Source organism: Rhinolophus sinicus, chromosome 4 (assembly GCF_057876585.1).
Source record: "Rhinolophus sinicus isolate RSI-liver-muscle chromosome 4, RSI-T2T, whole genome shotgun sequence".
NCBI classification, from domain to species: domain Eukaryota; kingdom Metazoa; phylum Chordata; class Mammalia; order Chiroptera; family Rhinolophidae; genus Rhinolophus; species Rhinolophus sinicus.
The window spans coordinates 14,795,604-14,820,267 of record NC_142504.1 but is presented as its reverse complement, the minus strand read 5'-3'; the positions used below and the strand labels follow the sequence as shown (position 1 = coordinate 14,820,267).

General features: G+C 34.6%; 1 protein-coding gene across 1 annotated transcript in view; it reads right to left on the bottom strand.

The window, feature by feature from the left end:
* Positions 1-24,664, bottom strand: part of SKAP2 (src kinase associated phosphoprotein 2) — a 164,335-nt gene that overhangs the window by 126,908 nt on the left and 12,763 nt on the right. Inside the window, exon 4 of the mRNA XM_019726141.3 lies at positions 18,334-18,441. Within this exon, the coding sequence (XP_019581700.1) occupies positions 18,334-18,441 (108 nt within the window). The remainder of the gene's footprint in view (positions 1-18,333; positions 18,442-24,664) is intronic.

Genomic DNA, 24,664 nt, shown 5'->3' with positions numbered 1-24,664 from the left:
TAGAGTAGTTATGGTACACATTTGAGACACAAATATTAATCCTAGTTTCACTTTAGTTTTGCTAGCTACCTTCCTTCTCCCCATATTTTTCCCTAACTCATTTTTTAACCTTGGTATATAATATATTTATCTTTGTTAACTGCCTCAAGTTTTGGTGTAAAACAAGGCAAATTAGAAAAAAACTAAATTAAAAGGCAGGTTTGTTGTAGACAATGAATTCAAATAATCTAAAAATCTATATGCTGTTAGCTCTAATATATACAACTCTACCTTTCTATATGGATGCTAAAAAGTAGGTGATCATTTCATCTATTTAATCCTTTATATTTGTAATATTTCATATTTTTAGTATTTGTTTCATCTATTTAATCTAGTTATACTTATACTGCTAGAGAGAGAGAGAGAAAGGGCAAGAGGGAGAGGGGTGGGGGAGAGAGAGAAAGAGAGAAAGAGAGAGAGAGAGAGAGAGAGAGAGAGAGAGAGAGAGAGAGAGAGAATAGGATAGCCAAACAGCAAACAGGTTTAAAAAAAAAAAAAAAAAAAAAAAAGGTTAACCAGTCTAGACAGTTAACCTTCTTAACAGCATTTTTTTTTTTTTTTTGCCTCCAGGTCTTCCTTCTATAAATCAATCCAAAATTTAGCATGCTAAATAATGATTTTAACCTACTGCTTTAAGGATATCACTCTCAAATCAGTTTGAAATACCCACTGCTGACTGAGTATCTGAAAATACTGTCTACCCCAGCCCTTTATTTTCCTATCTCCCTATACATGCCTTTACAACGTCTAAGTTTAGTCATACCTTTATATCATCATACCTTGTAGTCGATATCTGTTTTTGCCTGCCCTGAATTGCTTCTTTCTATCAGTAAGAGTGCCTCAATGTTCCTTTGGAACCTCTATGTGGTTCAGGTAGAGCTGACCTCACCGCCCCTCCCCCACCCCCAAATCCTTTCTGCACATATGACCCAGTTCTGGCCAATTGGAACACTATGACCCCCAGCCTCCTAACCCCTTTCTTGCCCAGACCCTAGAGATTGATTCAGATGCACACGTGACCAAGGCAAGGACTTTTGCTACAACTGCTGAGAGATCTCTTTTTCCATTCAGTTTACTAAGCTGGTAGAAAACACCTAAGAAGCTGCTGGTTGCTAGTGGCCATCTTAAAGGAAGCTATACATAGCAAAGCAGGATGTGAGTGAGAATAGTGACTACAGTTTGAACACCCACCTGCGTTCAGGTGGCCATGAAGCAAGACTCCAGCTCTATCCTTCTCTCACAGGCAAACCAATAAATTCCATGCTTGTTGCTTAAACCGGTTTGAGCTGGGTTTTCCTGGCCCACGCACTGAGAGTCCTAACCAATACATCCCTTTACCAGGCTGTTTCACAAATCTGAAATGCTTCCATTGCACATGTCATAAACCTTATTGTCCCATACCTGGCTCAAATGCCACGTCCCCTATGAAGGCTGTCTTTATTCCAATCATAATTATGGTCTTCTTTGTCCCTTTATCTGTCTTATAGTAGTGATTCTATCAATCTGCCTTGAATTGGAGTTGATATTTATCTCTCTCTTTCTTCTACTAATCTATAAGATCCTTAAACACAGTGATATGTCTTATTAATCATTTTATTTCCCCGGTCTAACAAAACAAATAAAATCTGTTGAATTAAACTTTTATTCCATCTAACACACTGCCTAAAACATAAAACACTTTTACTCTCTCTCACGACTTATATTTTTAAAAATCAATTCTTCACCTACTATAAGACACATTTTCTTTTAGCAAAGAAATCCTATTCTAAGCATATTAGAGGTTTATAGCATGCATACATCCCAGGACACAGATCCCTGGATACCAATTCCAAAACAAGTCCTAGTCAATGAAAGAAATATGTGTGTATTTCTTTTTCTCCATGGTAAGACATTTTACTATTTTTGATATTAAAATATTGTTTTTAATCAACCTCCTTTGGTATTAAAGAAAGCAATGGGCATGTTCAAAACAGTAAAGCTTAAAAGTGGTATTAGAAAGTGGGGAGGAGCTTTTGAAGACATTTAAATAAAATGAACCAAAAGCACATCTCTGAGATGAAATTACTTTCCTGGTAGACTTTTAAGTATGACACCATCTGTTTCTGCTTTTGGGGCATGAAAAAGAACTAGATATTATTCAAATTACATTAACCTTGTCTTTAGATCTTCTGAATGAAAACTTTTGCAGCTATCCCATTGCTCCATAACACCCAAACTCATTGACTGCTCTCAGGACTTTCACATGAAAACGTAATTAAATATCTGAATATGATACTGGAACTTGTAAGTATATTTGACAAGAAATATGGGTTTAGAATCATTAAAATTTCTCAAGTGAAAATGAACTTAATATTTAAATTAAAATATGACTACGACAATGAATGGAGATGTATGGCTCCCCCCAAAAAACCCAAAATTTAGAAGTTAAGAGTTCTAAGACTACTATAATGAAATCTCTCTTCAATATCCACAGATTAGTCAAAGTGATACACCACATCAACAAAATGAGAAATAAAAATCATATGATCATATCAATAGATGCAGAAAAAGTGACTGACAAAATCCATCACCATTTATGATTTTTTAAAAAACTCTCAGCAAAGTGGGAATAAAGGGAACATATCTCAACATAATAAAGGCCACGTATGACAAACCCACAGCTAATATATTCATTGGGGAAAAGCTAAAAGCATTCCCCTTAAGATCAGGAACAAGGCAAGGTTGCCCACTTTTACAACTTTTATTCAACATAGTACTGGAAGTCCTAGCCACAGCAATCAGACAAGAAATAAAAGGCATCCAAATTGGAAAGGAAAAAGTAAAATTGTCATTATTTGCAGTTGACATGATACTATATAGAGATAATCCCAAAAAGTCCACCAAAAAAACTATTATAACTGATAAATAAATTTAGTAAAGTAGCAGGATACAAAATTAATATTCAGAAATCAGTTGCATTTTATACACCAATAACAAACTATCAGAAAGAGAAATTAGGAAAACAATCCCACTCAGAACTGCATCAAAAAATAATAATAATAAAATACTTAGGAATAATTTTAACCAAGAAAGTAAAAGACCTGTACTCAAAAGTGTAAGACATTAAAGAGAGAAATTAAAGAAAGAAGATACAAATAAATGGAAGTATATACCATGCTCATGAATAGGAAGAATTAATATAGCTAAAATATCCATACAACCCAAAGCAATCTATAGATTCAACGCAATCTCTATCAAAATACCAATGGAATTTTTCACAGAATTAGAATAAATAATTCTAAAATGTATATCAAACCACAAAAGACCCCAAACAGCCATGGCAATCTTGAGAAAGAAAAACAAAGCTGGAGGTATCACGCTACCTGATATAAAACTATACTACAAGGCCATAGCAATCCAAACAGCATGGCACTGGCATAAAAACCAATACATGGACCAGTGGAACAGAATGGAGAGCCCAGAAATAAATCCATGCCTATATGGTCATTTAATCTATGATAATGGAAGCAAAAATAAACACTAGGGTAAAGCCAGTCTATTTAATAAATGCTGCCAGGACATCTGGACAGATACATGCAAAAAAAAAAAAAAAAAAAAAAAAGCAACTGGATCACCTTCTTACTCCACATACAAAAATAAACTCAAAATGGATTAAAGATTTAAAGGTAAGACCCGAAACCATAAAACTCCTAGAAGAAAAGATAGGCAGTAAACTCTCACACATTACCTTTAGTAGTATTTTTACTGATATATCTCCTCAGACAAGGGAAACAAAGTTAAAAAATAAACAAATGGGACTACATCAACTAAAAACGTTTTGCACAGCAAAGGAAACCATCAACAAAATGACAAGACATCCTAATGAATAGGAGAAGATGTTTGCCAAGGATATATCTGATAAGGGGTTAATATCCAAAATCTGTAATTAAAAAAACCTCATACAACTCAACACCAAAACAACAAACAATCCAATTAACATATGGGCAAAGGACCTGAATAGACATTTCTCCAAAGAGGACATACAGATGGCCAATACACATATGAAAAGATGCTCAGTGTCACTTAATCATCAGAGAAATTCAAATCAAAACCACAATGAGATATCACCTCACACCTATCAAAATAACCATCATCAATAAATCAACATTCAACATATGTTGGTGAGGATGAGGAGAAAAGGGAACCCTCATGCACTGTTGGTGGAATGGCAAATTGGTGCAGCCACTATGGAAAATGTCCACTAAGGCGATTCCTCAAAAAATTAAAACTAGAACTACCTTATGACCCAATTCCACTCCTGGGTATTTATCCAAAGAAATCCAGAACATTAATTCGAAAAGATAAGCGCACCACTATGTTCACTGCAGCATTATTGACAATAGCCAAGATATGGAAGTAACCAAAATGCCCATCAACAGGTAACTGGATAAGAAACTGTGGTATGTATATGTAATGGAATATTACTCTGCCATAAAAAAGAATGAAATCTTACCATTTACGACAACATGGATGAACCTAGAGGTTATTTGCCAAGTAAAATAAATCAGACTGAGGAAGACGAATACCGTATTATCTCACTTATATGTGGAATCTAAAGAACAAAATAAATGAACAAATAAAACAGAAACAGACCCATAGATACAGAGAACAAACTGATGATTACTAGATAGGAGGGGGGTTGGGGAACTGGGTGAGAAAGGTGAAGGGATTGGAAAGTATAAATTAGTCATTACAAAACAGTCACGGGGATGTACAGTGTGGGGAATATTGTCAATAATTTTGTAAAAACTATGCATAGTGTCAGATGGTTACTAGACTTATCAGGAGGATCACTTCATAAATTATATAAATGTCTAACCACTATGCCATAACCTGAAAGTAATATAGAATAATATTGAATGTCAAGTATAATTTTTAAAAAATAGTCACTGGGATATATAGTACAGCATAGGGAATACAGTTAAATAATATTGTAATAACTATGTACAGTATAAGACGGGTAATAGACTTATTGGGGTTATTACTGTGTAAGGTATATAAATGTCTAATCACTATGTTGTTTTTGTATACCTGAAACTAAAAATAATAATAAAAATCTCTTTCTAACCCTAGATCAATATTTCAAGCTGTAGTGAAGAATCAGTTTCCTCCCAAGACATCACAAATTAATACTTTGGTTAAAAAGAAATACACACACACACACACACACACACACACCACTATATATATATATATATATATATATATATATATATATATATACACACACACACACACACACACACGCACATATGTATACATACATACATATGTATATATATGTATATATATATGAATTACAAGAAAAAATAATGATCACATATTTGTATAATGCACGAATGTCAAAGTGCTATAAACATTTCCACCATTAAGGGCTTACTCTCAATTTCTGTACTTATGTTGTTGCAAGCTAGTAACAAATAGATGACAGACCCAGACCCGTCTGCAGACTACACACTGAGTAGCACTGCTTAGATAATTTACACGGTTTCCTGGTATCTCAGTTTCCTTACCTGGCCAGACTGCTCAGTTTAGCGACTGACACAGAAGGAGGAAAAAAGAAAAAAGAAAAACCTCCGTGTCCTTACAAAGAAGAGACAAATTCAAAGAAACAAACCAACTTTCGTTTTGAAAGCTAAAAATAGTAATCATTTTTCTAAGCTGATCATCCCAGCCCCCCGTTAAATTCCACCACCACAACTATACATAGACAAAGCTTAGCCCAAAAAGAGCCAGAAAATCAACAAAATAATCTACTTAGACTATATGTTCTCTGAAATCATTTGTTAAACTGACATGAAGAAGAGCTATGTGATGACACATTTATATTTGTAATGCACCAAACCTTACTGCATTTACATTTCAAAAGGCATGAATGATATTACTCAAAGTGAGAAGAGTGATATCATATGCAACAACATAAAACAAGAACTCTTTTTTTCAGTGATGTTAAAGGCTACAGCATTCGAGAGTTCACTGAACCCAAAAGGCACAGCAAGAAAATTACTTTTTGCCATTTGCACAATTTTTTAAAAATGCACTAAGCAGCAATAACAATAACATTAAAGGTGGGCTAAAATATGTCCTTGTTCTAATTAGTATATTAATCTCACAATTCTTTAGAGTAAAAGAACTCATTATTTTGAGAAGTAGCTTAGTCTCAAGTATGAAAACCTTGAGAATCTTTAGTTAGGTAATGACTTCTTAGACATAATACCAGAAGTACAAGAAACAAAAGAAAAAATAAATTAGACTTTATCAAAATTAAAAACTTTTGTGTTTCAACGAACACCATCAATAAAGTTCAGGCCACAGAACTGGAGAAAATATTTACAAATCACGTGTCTGATAAGAGACTGATAGCAAAAATATATAAAGAACTCTTGGAACTTAAGAATAAAAAGACAGCCCAGTTGAAAATGGGGTGCCTTAATCTCACCCCTAATTCTGTACTGCAAGTTGCTTTTTGTAGAGAAAAAGCTCCTCAAGAAAATAATGTACTCAAGTTGATTCTTACTCCTTCCTTGCAGGGACATTTTCCTCAGTCGTATCTGTATTATTTTAACATCTATAGCATGCTGTAGCCAATTTTCCCTCAAGTAATGAAGCAAGAATCCTAGATATCAACTCTCAGTTTGAAAAAATACTTTGGTAAGCAGATACCAAATACTGTATTCCATGTTTAATTGTGTAAAAATAAAAACAATTTTTTGCCATAATCCACTCTGGGTTTATTTATAAACAGAGCCTTTATTTGCTACTAATGACTTTCCAGCCCTGTATTTTGAGTTGTGTGTACTACTCTTTCTGTTTGGACCTGCTATTTTCTTTAACATTATCCCATTTGGCTCTTGAATGAGACTAACGAGACATTAATTGGTATCCTTGTTTCACAATAATTTCAGTCCACTTTTTGCCTCACTTTTTTCCCCCACATACAGTGTATGAAATCTAATATAGTTCAAGCTCATTCAAATACTCTCAAGTTTGCAAATTTTTTTAGTGACTGGTTACTGAGCTCATGTATAAAATGAGGGACTCCTTTCATGAGCTCATGATGCCAATCCACAAAATGTTTCCAGGTATAAAAGTCCTTTATTCTCATATTCTCATTATTTACTCAACAGGGAAAAGCTACGGCACAGAGAGGTAGAAAGGGAAATAGCATGATAAATTTGCTACAGCATATTTAACCATGAACAATTTTCAACATAGAATACTCAATTTAAAAAATGATCATGTATTTTGGATCTCTAAAACTTCCAACTGCAAATCCTACAAAATCCAACTTAGCCAGTGAAACAGAAGAGCTATATAATACAGAAAGCAGACAACATCTCAGGCACATAGCTGGGTCAAACAGAGAAAGAAACATTTATTGAAGGCAATCCCCAAAATAAGCTGGATAACAGTAATATCTTGCATTTATTATGTCCTTATGACAGGCCAGGAAGTATTCTGACCATTTTATGTGCTTTACCCTGTTTAATTCTCTTAATAACCATAGGATATAGTTGGTGTATTTATCCTCACTTGATAGATGAGGAAACTCAAACAGGTTAAGCAACTTACTGGAGGTCACAGAGATAAGTAATGAAGAGGCCAATATCTGACCCCAGCTGTATGATCATTGTAGAACCTGTTCCAATCATTGTTTCATTTTTAGGGTGAACAAAGTAGGTCTCACCCCATATCTGCCCCAAAAGGGATGAAACTAGAAAGAGAAGAGCGAGCTCAGGCTCGCTTAAGCTCTATTCCTGTATTTCTAACTAATTACTAGTTTGGATGTCTGTTCTTACCACAGACTCAATTGTTCAACCCCAAACTCATCATCATTTTTATCTTCCTCCAAACTTATTCTCTTCTCAATTTTCACATTTCAGTCAAGTTTCCCAGTCATCCAAATTTAGAATTTTGTAATCATTTTTGGCTTTTCTCTTTTTAAAATTCCACACATATCCACTTGCCACGTCATGTCCATTCTTCCTCAAATGTATCCTTTCCTTTTCAATTTCAGGGTCCCTACCCTGATCTAGTCTCCGATTACTCTACATCTGGCGTAATGGAGTGTTCTCTTATCTCACAGACTAAAGTTGTTATCCCCGTCAACCCACCTATATCCCACAACTAGCAAAATACTTCTAAAATATTTTTCATTGCAACATTCTCTTGCTCAAAAGTCTAAAATGAATATTCCTTTTGTCTACGAAATCAACTCCTTATGACACCATTTAAAGTCTTCTACACTTAAATTCCACCTTGCCTAAAACAATGGAATTCTTTTTAAAGAAGTAAAAACCAATCCATGAAAGTAGTACCTTGGCCAGAGTAACTCAGTGGCCGAAGGAGGACCGGAAGCCAGAGCCCGTGCTTTTTACATGTCACTCTTGCATCTTCATCTCCCAATCTTCGTCACTCTTTCTCAGTCATCTTACTCTTTTCACAGCTCCTCATACTAGGCCTATTTCCAGTTCCATTGCCTTTTGTCCCCATTCCCTCAGCTTATCTGAAAAGCATTCTCCCCTCCACGTCTACTAATTAAAATTCTACCCATCCTTGTTAAGTTCCAGTTCAAACTCCAATTTCTTCCATAAAACATTCACTGACACCAGTTTGTAATAGGTTCTTCCTTTTCTGACCTCCTAGAGTATTGAGTGTCAATGGCACACATTTTTGTATTTGAACAAAGTTTATATGGCTCCCAACTATTAGGCATTGTGTCTTGTATCCACACAGTAAGATTGTAATTATTTTAGGCCAATGGATAGTTTTTTACTATTGCTTATAGCATCTGGGTTCTTCTAGAAAGTTAGCATTCAGTCCAAGTGACTATATCTAAGCTTGATTGACATACGTATTTGGACTACCTTTGATCTGTAGCCAGGCAGTATACCTCTTCCCCAAGGAATGATGCCAACAGATCACTGGAACAGTTGTGAAATGGTTGTGAAAATGTTTTAGAATAAAGCGGCCTCCTGGTACCATTAAAAAGGGAACATAGACTGAGTACAAACCTTTCCTCCTAAGAGTCCCCTTGAAATTCTTTTTTGTTGCTGTTTTTAAAGACTAAAGCCTTAATAACATTGGCAATCAAGAAAGAGTATCTTCAATGGGTAATTTTGAGTAATTCCCAGCAACTGGAAGGCAGATGAGGCTGGAGTGACGAAGACACAGCAGAGGATCCCAAAGGCCAGGACACCAAGGAGAGTAAGTGCTAGTTTTCCCAAAGAAGCCTCGGAAATGCTACAAGCAGAATTACAGGGTGGTGAGGAGGTCACTCCTTAAAGAACTAGAATCAAAGAAGCTAGAACGCTCCAGTCCAAAGCAGCTAGCTGTAAAGGCATTTGTGCTCGAACTAAATCCCGAACTCCGCTCTCTAAACAAAGTGCACTAGCCCTCTGAGGGGTCCCAGGGAGGGAACTAAAGCTGGGAGGGAAGCTGAGCAGAGCTTCAGAGAGTTTGAGACTGCCCCCAGACCAACACACGCACACACACACACAAAAAACCACAAGGGGTTAAAAAAACCTGTAACTAGGAATGAAATAAAAGCATTCAACTTCCCCCTCAGTAATGTGCTACTTATTCTGACAGCTGTAGGGTCCCGTTCTGCCTCTCTGCTCCTCACTAAGATGCCTTGTAGGCAGGCTGCTTCGAAGCAAGGCTTCCTTACTTTCCTCAACCCCCCTCTCAGACCTCCCATTAAAAGGGAAAGGCTGGCATAACAGACATGCAAAAGCAAAGGAACCCCCACCTCCCGCCCCGCCCCCAGCTACTCACATACACTACTCAACCGGGTCTTTCACTCATCAACATGAGTCAATAGCCAAGGCTCTCCGGACAGTTGAGGAAAACCAATAAACATGAATGACAAGGACCAATGTTTACAATCCAACTTGTAGACAAAGTACAGTGAACTCGGAGAATCAAATATAACTGTTAGAGGCCGTAACAATACAAACATAACTTAATTAACAAAACTGGAGTTGAAGAGTAGGAGAAGAGATGGAAGGTTTGGAGTTGCACCAATTTTTTGACTCCTAAGGCCAACGGATAACTACCATCCTTTAGAAGTGTAAGAAAGCCATATTGTCAAGTATGGAGGCATGAGTTAGCAGGTCTTGCATACTTTCTTGGTAAATAAGAAGTTTTATATTCTATTATTAGACTCACAATCTAACGTTTTGGTTTAAACTATATTTACAGTATAGGGTCCCTAAATAATTTTGGGGTTAATGGATAGGAGAAGCAGGGGTGACTTGCACACATTTAATAACTGACTTGCACACATTTAATAACAAAGAGTCAATAGACACTGAGGTTGGCACATTACAAACTAGGAAGAACATTACTTAAGTCGAAAGCAAACACAAAAAGAACTAAAAATAAGAGAACAAAAAAAAACAGGAAGCAGAAGTGGGAGAGGACATGTGAAGAACCAACCATCATAAGAGGGAGACAACAGACACTGTTCAAGGTGATCAGACAAAAACTAGAAGTACAGTGTCCACAGCTACTGTGGTACCAACAGAAGGAACTGTAACAAGTGGCTGCTTTGGGAAGCAGATGTAGGGGCCAGGGTCGGGTGGAAAAGAGGGCTCTTACTTTTTATTGTACACACTTCTGTTCTTTTTCATTTTTAATCATAGCATATCTCTTCTAATTAAAAAAAAAAAAAAAAAAAAACTAGTCTACTTTTTTTAAGTAGCACGACATAGAAGGAAGGGCCAAAGGAGGTGATGTTTGCTGCTTACGAGCTGGATGTTCTGGCCAAGAGACCTAGACCTTTCTGAAGCTCAGTTTCCACAACAGCAAAATACGGAAACTGTCTCCCTCACAGGGCAGTTTTGAGCCAATTAAAGGAAATAATCTGATTCTGAATAAACCTAGTTCAGTGCCAGACTTGCTTCCCAATAAATATTAATTAAAGATTGTTTAACATTTCCATTCTTATAGATGCTCCCCCAACCACCAGCACAGCCCCCTCTAAGGTACTTGTAGAGAAAGGACGCTTTCTTTGGAATCCTGTGCTAGGCTAGCATGCCTTCCTCTAAAATCAAATGGGTCAGTCCAGTGTCTTAAAGAATCTTTGCTTTTCCATTGTCAAACTCTAAATTCATACTTTGACTCAAACAGGAGACACACCTGCAAATAGGGAGCTCTCCACTGCCACTTCTCCGAAGTCTGCAGGTCAAATCCACAGATGCCAGCAAGGAAGAAAAGCCTGCTCTGTGCTTAAACATTGTGAGACATGGTACTCTGCAACAGCCAAAAACATCGTCAGCACTGGCCTGAGACTGATACCTAAAGATCTATGAGTGGGACTTAACTCCCTCGGGTTAAGGCATTTTCTCTATTGATGTGCAAATATTCCTAGGAGTAATTGATCAGAACCTTTCCTATGTGCTTAACCCAGACTTGGAGTTGACAGGGAAGTGCCACTGAAAACAGGTTCCAAAATGAGACAACTACTCACAGACAGCAGTCTCGGGAGAGGGCCCTGTGCAGCCAAGGAAGCCAAGTATTAGGGTGCTGAGGGACCCCAGAAGAGTGCTGGAAGTTAAGGCAGGTGTACACTAGAAGGATATTTGTTATCTATTTCAAGGCATTGCCCCGTTGCCATGCCAGGTCACCCATTTGCACAAACAGCCCAAGAGCAACGGGCATGGTCTGGCTCATGCTCCTTCTTAGCTGCGTGGGCCAATATGATAAATGCCTGAAGAACAGAGCTTCTCAAGCTTGAATGTGTATCTGGGGATCTTGTTAAAATGCTAATTCAGATTCAGTAGGTCTTGGGTGGGGACAGAGATTCTGCATTTCTAACAAGCTCCCAGGTGACACTGATCCTGCCGGTCTGCCAACCAGACTTTGGGCAGAAAGGAGCTAGAAATCCCTTCCTTTTCAATGCAATGTCCACCACACTAACCCTGGCTCTCATCAACACCCCCAAAAGCAACAGTATCCTAGCTGGGGAAGAGGCGACGGAGAGTGGTTTCGAGAGCAGAACAGGTCCTTGGACTCAGACAGACATGAATTCAAATTTCAGTTCTGCCACTTAGTAGCTACGTGACCTTGGGCAAATCATTTAAACCTCTCCATCCTCGAGCTGCCTCAACTGTCATATAGTGATAATATCTACCTCACAGAGAGGCTGTCAAGATTACAAATAATGTAGCAAAGCACTTAGCTTGCTGCTTCCACTAGATGGTCTCTTTGCCTTAATTCATCATACGTTTAAACTGCCAGGGCAATTTCCCTCAAATTTGCATTCATCACATCAGTATATTGCTTCGGGAATGTCTTAATGACCAAATCAAAGGTAGAATCCTTAACTTCACTCAGTATTCAGCTCCCACTGCCCAGACCCCTCCCACTCCTTCCCATTCAACATCACCTCTGGTTATTACCTTCTGCAGGCAAATCACCTCTGTGCCACCACTAAATTTACTAATTCTGAAATGCGGACACAAGCATTTAGAGATCTAGGCAACTTCTAAGCAATCTCCTGGTCCAAATTCTTCATTTCACAAACCAGAAAGTACAAATCCAGAGAGATAAGTGACTCGGCCTTGACAACAAAATTATTAGCAATATTATTAATAAGAAAACTGGTTTTTGGATTTCCACTCCAAATGTTCTTTTCTGCATCTTTTCCCACTTTCTCTCCAGGAACCCTCGAGAAGCAGGGAAAACTCACTTAAACAAAAGGCCCTCCCCTCCACAATTTACTCCACAACTTCTCAGAATGTAGTGTAAAGTTTATGCTTTGGTTTGTTCAACATGGTGCCAAAACATACAATTGACTGAGTCAACAAATTAAGGAAGAAAATCAGTGATACCAATTTTTTTGCCTTGGTATAGACCAAATCAATTGACTATTACCGTGTTTCCCCGAAAATAAGACCTAACCGGAAAATAAGCCCTAGCATGATTTTTCAGGAGGACATCCCCTGAACATAAGCCCTAATGCGTCTTTTGGAGCAAAAATTAATATAAGATCCGGTCTTATTTTCAGGGAAGCACAGTACAATACATACTAGTTACTATTTTGGGGATCTGCCTTACTAGTACTTAGATTGCTACTTACCTTATTTTAGGTGATTGTCTTGTCTTTCCATCTCTTTACATGTCTCTTAAAAATAGGAACTTTGCCTTATTCTAAATCTTTGAATTCCCCATTGTCCTGTCAAGGTATCTTGCTCCCTTCTTCATCTACTGTATAAGTAACTGCTAATTTACTGTATTAAAGATGCATTGTATTTCATAATGTTGAGTTTTATTACCTTTGCAATATTTCTCATATAACCTACTTTGTCATAGGCTTATTTGCCCACATTGTTTTATTCTGATACATTTTCCCATTCAATGGCATAAAACTTAGAAAGATGATTCTCAACAGCTATGTGTTTTTACTTATTCATATATAGCTTTGTAGCATAAAAATATTTCACATCTGTGTATTTTATATCTCCAATCACACAGCATATATCTTGAGTGTTAAAAACATGTCTTCTACTTCTTATCATTTCCCTAAACTATAACCTCTCACTTCTACCAAAGTACTTGAAGCTATGCCATACACATTACAGGACTAAAATAATCATTATTCTTATACTGTTATAACACATACAAGCTAGCAATTGACATATTGAAATAACAAAAAAAGTTTAAAAAAAAACACAAATGCAACAATGATATATGCTATATATGCAAAGATATGTGCAAGTTGAAAACTAATCTAAATTCTCAGAGTACAAAAACATGACTTTAAGTATCAAAAACCATATGATAATATTGTAGAAAAACATTTATCCTAAATGGTTAAGTTATTGAAAGAACCTTTTTTTGCCTGGTTTTAAACATTGTTTCATATTCTGCTGGATTAGTGCTACACCTAATTTTACACACACAAAAAAAATCTTACTCAAAAGTTTGATGTGTAATGGGTAAAAATTTACACATTAAATTTATGTGTACACACAGATGGGTTTATTGCTAAGCTTCTTTGAGATGCATTGTGAGAGTTCATTATTTATAGGCATCCTGGAGATAATCCTTTTCAAAGCAATCCTTTGGAATAAGTGATTTATATGTTTTATAAATCCAAATTTTCATACACTGGATTTTCTTAAAGAAAAGTATACCAAACAAAGAAGAAAATCATTATTTACTATTATAAGCTATGATCAAATGAGGCTTTTTTCTTTATCTCCAAGTTTTAAAAAATAGTTCCATTCCTAAATCAATATTTTTTCATATAAACCTATGTCCTTGCAATGCCCACAGTTCTCAGTAACGTGTGTTACTTGGGAATTTTTAGTTAGGAAGATATCAGGGAAATAAATGACTGTTTTATCTCTTTAGCTTCATTTTAGCCTTCCTATATTCACACCCTAGAGGTTCCAGATTCTTATCCACAAAGTGATTATGCTCTAGGACTGAATCAGATTTGTAGCAAATGTCCACTGGGATCCTTCGACCTATCATCGACGGGCAGAAGCGATATGTCTTCTAGCTCACTAAATCCTTTCACCTCACCTCAGGGACTTTCCACAATGCTGTATGGTTAGAAGCTTTCTTCCACAAATGATGAAAATGAATGAAAAATGATTTCAGAACAGAAAAATGGAAACCCAAATCATTATACAGTGTCTGAAGGCTGCCCTGCATCTACCACCTTAGTGCCCAAACAAACACTCTAACGTATACAATAAGGGATACTCTCCCTTAAGATTTTAAGTGTCAACTATGTCTAATTTTATCTGATTACTGACATGCACCATTAACACTTCAATATATCCAGACACACAATAGCATAAAACTCCTAACGGTGCTCTGTAACAGTCTAGAACCCATTGTGATTTGTTTTAAATTTTCCAGAGAAAAGATAAAGCACAAAGCTAATATAATGCAATTTCTAATAAGTATGATTTTTTTACATAACTATTACCACATCAAAATGAAACTAACAGCAGACATGCAATCATTTATAAATAAAATACAGACTCTCCTACTCTTTTTCTTAAAAGGTAATTTAGCGTGTCATTTTCTCCTTTTTTGCCATTGGTCTTAAAATGTATTTCTCCCCAAAAAAATAAAAATAAAAAGCACGTCCAAAGAGAGAGAAGAAAAAAATTACAAAGTACAGTATTTTTTAAGCTACAAACTATCCAAAAATCTGTCACCATCAATGTTACAATTCTAGTCATCAATAAGGTACTTTTTTTCAATGCACCACTCAAAAATCAATTATATCAACTCTTTTGTATAGAGAAGCAGCACACCTTTCAGGCAACTAGTATTAATGAGTAGACATGACTATAGAATCTCCATCTGTTTCTCTGACAAAGCTGTGGCTACTCTAGCCTCTCATTGAAATTCCATTAATCTGGTGGACCAAGGTCCAATGCGAAAATCAAAACTCCATCTAACCCTTTCTCAGCTCACAATAACCTACACGTGAACTCTGCCTGTTAGCATGCAGCAAGTTATGATTTTGCTATCAATCAGGCAGTTGGCCAATAAAAAAAAAGGGAGGGGGCAGGCTGGCAACAGCGTGTCTGGCAGGGTTGGGAGACTTTGTTTTTGTTTTCTGTTTTCATCCCCTTTCAGTTTCTATAGGATGTCTGGACCTTGTGAGATTATGCATTATTCTCCTTGGCTCTGATTTAATTGCTACCAGCAATCAAGTCGAAGCATCACTGAAGTGTGCTTGAATTTCATTAGAAGATATAACTTATGCTACTTTCCTACAGTACCTAATAAACCATAAAGAAACCAAAACACATATGGCTTGAGGGAATAACTGGAAAATTAGGTAGCCATTTGGGAACTGAGTGAACTTTTGAACCAGAGGAACAGAGAAAAAGAAATATTAAAGGAAAAGACAGACTTAGAATGCACACAGAGATGTGCAGGTTTGACCTTTTCAGTACCTTGAAAATTACATTAACATTATGAAAAATACATATCATGTTTAGAGTTTATAATCCATCAGAGTTCAGATACTTTGTTAGTGCCTACCATAAGGTAAAAGTCAAAAGGACAAAACAACAATCTGATTTGACAAAAGGCCTTTGGGTGACCTGTGCTAATTTAGTTATACTTATTGTTAAATGCATTATCTTTTTATAATTAATATATCATTAGACTGAGGTCACATAATGAAAGTAAATTTATTCAGCAAAGGAAAGAAAACATATACAAAATCTAAGGTGCAGGGAGAAAAACTGATATGACTAGATGATATTTTAGAGTGGGAATTTAAAGTCCAAGTGGTGGTTTTAAAATTAATTTATAATATTCTTAGAAGAAAATGTAAAACTATCAAAAATGATATCATTTATATACCAATAAAGAATAATACTAAAAGTTAAATTTTCAATCTGCTTAAGAATTGCTTACATAAACACTAATGAAAATGCACCAATATTTAACAAAAAATTAATGTTATACATAAATGTTATTAAATAATATTGAAATACTGATAAAGTAATCTTTTAACAATAAATATTTTTCTGCTATTAATGTATTCCCTGTATATATGGTTATAAAAATAAATATATAAATTATTTATTCATAAAAGAGAAAACACAATAATCATGTAAATGCAATATAATTTAATAACAATTCACTTTTTCTAACAAAGCACTGGCTCCCACAGATGTTTAATTGTTGGATTTCTTAGGTTTCAATTTTTTTAAAGAATGCACATAATGTTTCCTTGTACATCAAAATATTTATGCTATTTTGAGAAATCCTGAGTGTGTATATATGTGTATATGTGTGTGTGTATGTATATGTGTGTGTATATATATATATTCTATGAACATATTCTGTGTATGTGTATATGTATATATGTACATTCTCTTGAGTATAAACATTCTGTCTCTGTATATGTATACATAAACACATACTCATTTCTATCTTACTAACATTTTACAGAGAAGCAAAACAAATCATTGTAATGTTTCTGAAAAATAGTTCAACTCATATAATAATTCAATGTTTTGCCTGGAAATATCATTTCATCATTTATAAAATATTTTCTAGTACAAATGCTTTTGAAGATCACCTTAGAAAGAGTAATGCTCTGTTTCGGATAGTAAGTATCTTTAAAAAAAAATAGATAGGAAACAGAAATCTCTTTAAAAACAGAAATTAAATGTTTGTCAAAATGTAAAATTCAACTTAAAATGGATATGATTATTATTGCTACACACTGTATGAAGTTCTGAATGTAAAAAAAAAGATTGTGTTGTTCTGAATCAGTGGTTAGAATGTTTATCACTTATGCATGTACTTGACTTATCCCTGTTCTGCAATAGACATAATTTTATACCTCATAAAAGCAATTTATGTTTCCAGAGGGAATAATCTGGATAACATAAAATGTGGAGTGCTCTGTTGCAGGAAGCATATTTTCATTCAGCAATTGTATTTAGAGACAGAACCGCACAGTCTGATCATCATATAGAGGCAGAAGGCATTCTTCATTTCTATGTCTATGTGAAACTTTGAGTGCCACAAATTAATATGCACGGCTAATTTATCGATACACATTCTTAGTTTATAACTACTTATCACCCTTTCAAGATCTCTATAATACAGACACACTCAACGGGCTGTAACAGAGAAAGCACATACTACACTAAAAACAAGTTTCATAACTTTGGCAAGTTTTTCAACATCACTAAGAGATAAATAATCAACTTTATTGCTAATTCAATTAATACAAAGCACTATAATGTTACTGCGTAATGTGGAGCATTTTTAGGTGACAATCAGAAAAATGAAAATGTGTATTAAAAGAAGCATTTGATGAAAACCTGTCTCAATGTGAGAAGGCAATGTAGGAATAATTGATTTAATATTTTATGAACTCATTATGTATGAAGTTTTCAGGAAAAAAGAGATCAAAAACCTTTTTCATTATTTATAAAATAAATAATACAACAAGCCATTAGCAACACAATAAAATTAAGCATGAATCTGATAATATTAAATTAACCAACAAATTTACTAATAATATTCATGCGATGATGCAAACACTCTTCTAAAAATTCTAGCGAAGAAAATTTCCTAAGAAGGAACTACATACTTAGGAAAACCACTAGAGAGAGCTCTTCTGTTCCTTAAAGATAAGTTAACTGAAGCCTCTGTATTTATCTGCATTCTGACACGACCACCATCTCTACTCACCACATTGTTTTGCGTTAGAGTGTCAAGAAGTATATACTATGGGAAAATATCACATACCATCAGAGGGGGCTTCATCATCTTTATCATATCTTTCTGAAGCTAATGAAATAGTGTCTGGAGGTCCAGCAAAAGGGTCATCATATTCGTCTCCATCTTCTGCATCACCTATAAAAGAATCAGAGAAAAGCCTCTTATAATTTAGCCATCTTAAAAAAATGTTACTTTGTCGGAAGAGGTAAATTTTCCTATTAAATTCAGTCACTGTCATGGAAAAACAAAGAAAACATTTTGAACTGAAAAAAAAACAGGTCCTATTTTAATGTATATCCACTGTAATTTAGATAAAGCAGGAGTTTTTGAAGGTCAGTATACAACTGCTTATTTCTAGTACAAAAGGATACAAGTTCCAAAATTATGATGCTCTCTATAAAGATGAATACAAAAAAAGTAGAAGTAAGGTAAAACAGAGTCTGTATCCAAAATAAACGAATAAAACAAATGAAACCAAAATGACACACACAAAAAAAACATGGAAAGCACAACAGAAAAAATACTTCAATTTGCCTACCATTTACCTACTCGATATTTGAAAAATTATGATGAGAAATGTATAATTCAAAGCCATATGAACATTTTATGTTTTCATTAAAAATCCCATAACATTAGAGTACGTTAAAAAATGGTATAACATTTCTCTGAATGAAAACTGAAGGTGTCTAATTTGTAAATAACCCTGTTTGAATTTAAAAGGTTTATCTGAGTTTTAAAGCAACTTTTCCCAAAAAGGATTCCTGCTCTTGAAAATGCAACTAAGTATTTTTAATCTATTGTAAAGTGTTCTAGCTTGTTTTCTACATGATTTTCAAATCCCAGCTTGGTTGGTTGGTGGGTGAGTGGTTGGGTGGGTGGGAGGGTGGTTGGTTGGTTGGTTGGTTGAAGTAATTTAATCCCCACAATTAAACTTTGTGGTTTGAGTGTTTCCCACATACTCATTTAGAATATTTTTTTAAAAAAGAGTGAATCAGATATTTGCTATCCCAGTTATATATAAGCATTCATTTTTCACCTATATTCAACAACAAAGAAAATATATATTTAACACTAAATCAGTTATCTAACTGTTAATTCTAGTTACCTGTTATCTAGCTGTTAACAATTCAAGAGAAAACCAACCACCGTAGGGATTACCCGAAAAGTGTGGTGAAAATCTCCATAGGAACGCTAGAGTACCTACAGTATTACTTTGAGACCATAGCTGCTGAGCAGGTCCAGATTAAAGCTACTCATCTCTCCAAAAGTATATCTGTATCCTCTGACATCCATTTGATGGGTAGCACCCTATTTTTCACCATATATTTGGTAGGGGAAATAGCCTCTTTCAAGACAACACTGTCAAAGTAATAAAAAAAATCAACATTCATCTCTATTTTCTTACAATTGTGTGATATTTCATCAGCATTTGTCATTCTTATCCTGAAAATAAAGATAGGAATATCTCCCATCAAGACAGTAAGAGCAGAATAGAGAGATGACGATCTTCCTGTTCTCAGTGATTTCACCACTGGGTGCACCATATATGGTGACGTTTCTTCCCCAATTAAAATCCCAAGGAACACATACATATACTACTCATTCTTCATATCTTAGTTTCTCTTTCTTATGAGATGTTCAAAGTATTTTTCAGAACATTCAGTGATCCCTTACAATATTTCTCTTATGGAAAGAACAGTGCTCTGATTTCGAAAAAACATGAGGTAAGAGAGAGCCTCATAAAGCGCTAGTAAAAATATGTTTGAACATGGAATGATAGCTCATGGAATATGCGTTGGAAAGATCACAAAATTCTCAAGTGCTCTTAGTTGCAAGAGTATCCTTATATTCTTAATAAATAAGAATTTTCATGATGTGAATTTTCTAAGGATATTTCATATTATAACCATAAATCTTGCTGTGAAAATAAAGGTATTAGGATATTTCAAATACATCACCAGAACTTAGCACTTAGTATATTACACTATTATGAATATAAAACTACAACAATAAAACCAATGGTTATATGGAAAAGGTTTTGAAAAATATTCAAATGTTCAGGCTTAAATCTATTAAACTCTATGTGGAAATAAGCAGAAAAAAATTAAAACTTAAAAAGTTTTGAAAATCAGAATTAGTTTGTTTTCCTTTGATAATGTCCACTATATATTTTACATGTACGTCCATGTAGATATACACATGTACACACCAATCTATATTCATGCACACACGCACAAAAAGAACATTATTAAAGCTATAAATTCAGTAATATTTCAGTTACAAATATTCTACACAAATTGGTCACCCACATGTTAAAAATCTCTGTGGTTTTCGTTTTTGTTAAAAAAAAAAAAAAAGTTTGAATTATATACATTAACGTGAAATTGTCAACTTACCCATTCTAAGACCTGCAGCTCATTTGAAATGCTGTTTTATAAAACAATGTGTGGTATTTATATTTATCTAAGACAAAAAAAAATGAAGTACTGCTACTAAACTCATTTCTTCCTTTTTGTTTTTAAGCTTTCTTTGAATTAACTCCGAAAGTAAAGAATAAGAATCTCTGCAGTATAGGTACAGAGTTATTTCCTTTTTCGCCCACATTAAGTTGAAAGGTCATTTTTCAAAACAGCCTTCTTCCTTTTACTGTTGTTCCAGTGATGACCATCCCTTTTCCCCATCCTAATGAGTTTTTTCAACTCATTAAAGAGCTGCTGCATTATAAGGAACTTTAATTGAACACAGGGGTCGCTGTCGAGTAGGGCAAGGCATTTTTTTTCTCCCCAGGGGCTGAGTATTTGCAGCTATACCTGCAAAGAGTTCTATAAATTAAAAGGAAAATGTTCAACTTGTGTTTATGTAATAGAAAGCTGAACTCCAAAGCAACGATGGGCATCAGGTAAACGTATCCAATACAATTTACAGACATAATTGAAAGCATTACAGCCTAATCAGACATCTAGAAGAAAAGCATGCTCAAATGAAATGTCTCCAGAATCATTAGTTGGCAGCCATTCGATTACAATCACACATAATGTCAGTGGTGCCTTGAGCCTGTGCCAATGACAACAGCATAAATTTTGCATCTCATTTCTGTGGTCATAAAATTAATGATCAGTTTAAAAATACTTCTTTGTAAAAGTTATTGCGCAGAGAAAAGACATGAATGTGTCCCTGTTATGTACTCACAAGGATAATTATGGGGTTGTTGCTCATTAATACTGTTTCTTGTTTCCCTAGAAAAGCATTTGATTTATCCCACAACTTTCAAAAGTTTAATTAACGATACAAAGTTAACAGTCTAAAACACAATGGTCCAAGACTTCCCTTCCCATTTGCAGTGGCAACTGAAATATCACAGCAAAACCCAGGCTTCATCGTACCACAGCAGCATAGTTCTCTGCAAAACATTTTTTTTATTTATAGTAGTTGGGTCAAGTCACTAAGATCCCTCCTGTTTCATATGGCTCCTTATCAATTAAGCTTTTCCTAAATGCCTAGAGTTGAAGCCCAACAGCCGCTGAACAGTCATGACCCCTACCACCACTGAAGTTGATTTAACCAATTTACTGCTTGTTTTGTCAAATACAGCCCTATTTTAAACACAGTCGGGTAAACACTAAACTAAGTAACATACCTAAAATTTGTATGATAATCATTCCCTCTTACAGAACATGAAAGACAAACTTCAGGGGGGGAGGAACTACTCGAGTGAAAACAAATTAATTTCTAATTTTCCACTCAGTTCATTTGTCCAAACTAATTTCTCAAGTAATAATACACAACTAAATAGACAAGCATTTAACTTGTCATTCCTTACCCCCACCTTTTTTTATTTTTCAATTACAGTTGACATTCAATATTACTTTATATTAGTTTCAGGTGTACAGCATAGTGGTTAGACATTTATATAATTTACGAAGTGATCCCCCCAATTAGTCTAGCACCCACCTGGCACGATACATATTATACTTATTACAATATTATTGACTATATTCCCAATGCTGTACTTTATGTCATTTCTTAAGGGAATCTGTAGTTTAATTCTAAAACTTTCAAAGATTTATTCACCACAAATAAGAAGAGTCTCTTCATAACTCTTCTGCCAGAGGAGCGCTAATTTATTGGGTGCAAATATGAGGCAGAGTTGTAAAATAAGGATACCATTTCTCAAGCACTCTGAAATATACTTCTAATACTACAGGCCCTGTCATTTTGAACATGCTTAACACATTTTTACAAAGCCAGAGATGGGAGGCGGGGGGAGCTGCAAGTTATCTGCTCAGATTTCACTAGGGGAGCTAATTTTCAACATTACATACTATGTTAGCAAGGGGAAAGGAAAGGAAATTAAATGTCATCCAAACTTCTGACTTTGCTGCTGTTCTTAAGGATTCCATCAGAATAAACCAAAATGGGTCCCTTCTTACTTAACAATCCTGCTATTTTAAAAAGTAATTTAGTCCATTAATAAACTTAATAATACAAATAAGGTCAAAGAAAATTGCTTTCTACGTAAATCTATGCATATTTAACAATATCAATGAGGTCTTAAGTAAAAACATCTATTAATTTTTTTTAATTAGAGGAAAATATTTTAAAGGAGAAAATGAGAGCTTTTTAGCTATGGCATCTAAAGGGAATTGAAATCAATATAGTCACATTTTTTTAAAGCTTTAGACACTAATATTTTACAAATTTGAAAAATATTCTCTTGAAATATTTGTCTCGTGTTTATATGTATGCCCTTCTTTTAACAACTTATAATGTCCTCAAAAACTATTTGAACACTAAATTATAAATCAAGATTTACTTAAATTCTCTTGATAAATGAAGTTGAATCACACCTGCTATGTATCATGCATAGGTATCTTCACATTATCTTAATCATTCTATAAAGAAAATAATCATACTTAAATCATCACTGAAGTAAAACAAGACTAATATAAGGGCAAGATACAACTACAATCAAATCTTGTTTATCATTTGCCTAATATACCTGGGGTGCCAAAAAAATGTATATAAGTGGATACTTTGGTCAGCGTTGCTCAAGCAGTAGTAGTTCACCGTAATCAGAAGTGTCTGGACGCGGATGGTAACCACTTTGAGCACCTCTTGTAATTGCAGACGTCAAATGTGACTTGTATTCCTCTTTTGTTATCAGTATATATTATTACAATTTTAATACAGTTTTCCTTTCTTAAAATGTGTATACATTTTTTTGGCACCCTCTGTGTATTAGAAAATTTTATTTTATACTCAGTCAATAACAGTTTTTATTCAATTAGTAATACATTTTCATTACAAAAATAATTCTTGCAAGTCACATTTAAGAGACCTATGACTTTATTATGTGACAGAGAACAAATTCCAAAATAATCATAATTCTATTCTAAATTTATTCTAAAATGAGCACAACTAGTGCATAAAGCTTATGTTCAGGAATACTTTATATTATAATACTAAGCTATATGGTAACTAAGAATAGGAAACTAGGGTTTGATAGTCTGTCAAGTACAATATTTGACGGATATAAGAAGGAACTCTCTATTCTAAATAAAATAGGCAATATTACAAATGAATGACAGGGACTAGACTAAGCAATATGAGTTCTAGTTGCTTAGATTCAAATCTTATGAACAACCAAAATTAAAGATTTTAGAAAGCCAACTGATCATTTATTCTAAAGTCACAATTTGTCAGACCTCCTCAATGGAGAATCTAGACTCGAGGATATGAAGAGGTAAAATGAAGACCTTAATAAATTAAAGAAATGAAAAGGGGAGTATTAAGACCACAGCTTGCCATGGAAATGAATATAAATAGCAAGTAGAAAATTAACTTAATGGACAAGCTTCAATATCTAGGAGCCACTGTAATAAAATAAGTTTCTACCAATACAAACTACTCTCATCTAAAAAAAATAGAAATTAAAAAATAAATCTTCTAAGATCTATGCAGCTTAATGTTTCAACAAATGTATCAATTCAAATAATTTTAAGAACTGCAATACTTCAGACTGTGAATTCTATGTTGTTCAGTCTCACAATGGGGGCTAGTATCTACAGCGTAAAGGATGAGGAGATGTGGGAGGGAAGTAAAAAAGGATAACAGACAGCTGTGTACCTTAGAGAAACTTAATAACTCGCTTAATAGAAATGAATAAATCTGAATTAATTCTTTTTTTTTTAAGAACTCACTACCTGCTCATTTTTCCTCCCAATAATGATATTAAGATGGTATTTAACTATCCTTCGGAGAAAAAAAAAGTATGTGAAACAAATAGGAGTCCAAAGGTAAAAAGGAGGAAAACAGCCTCTGTTTACTTCATTGTGACCTCATATTGACCTGAGAGAGA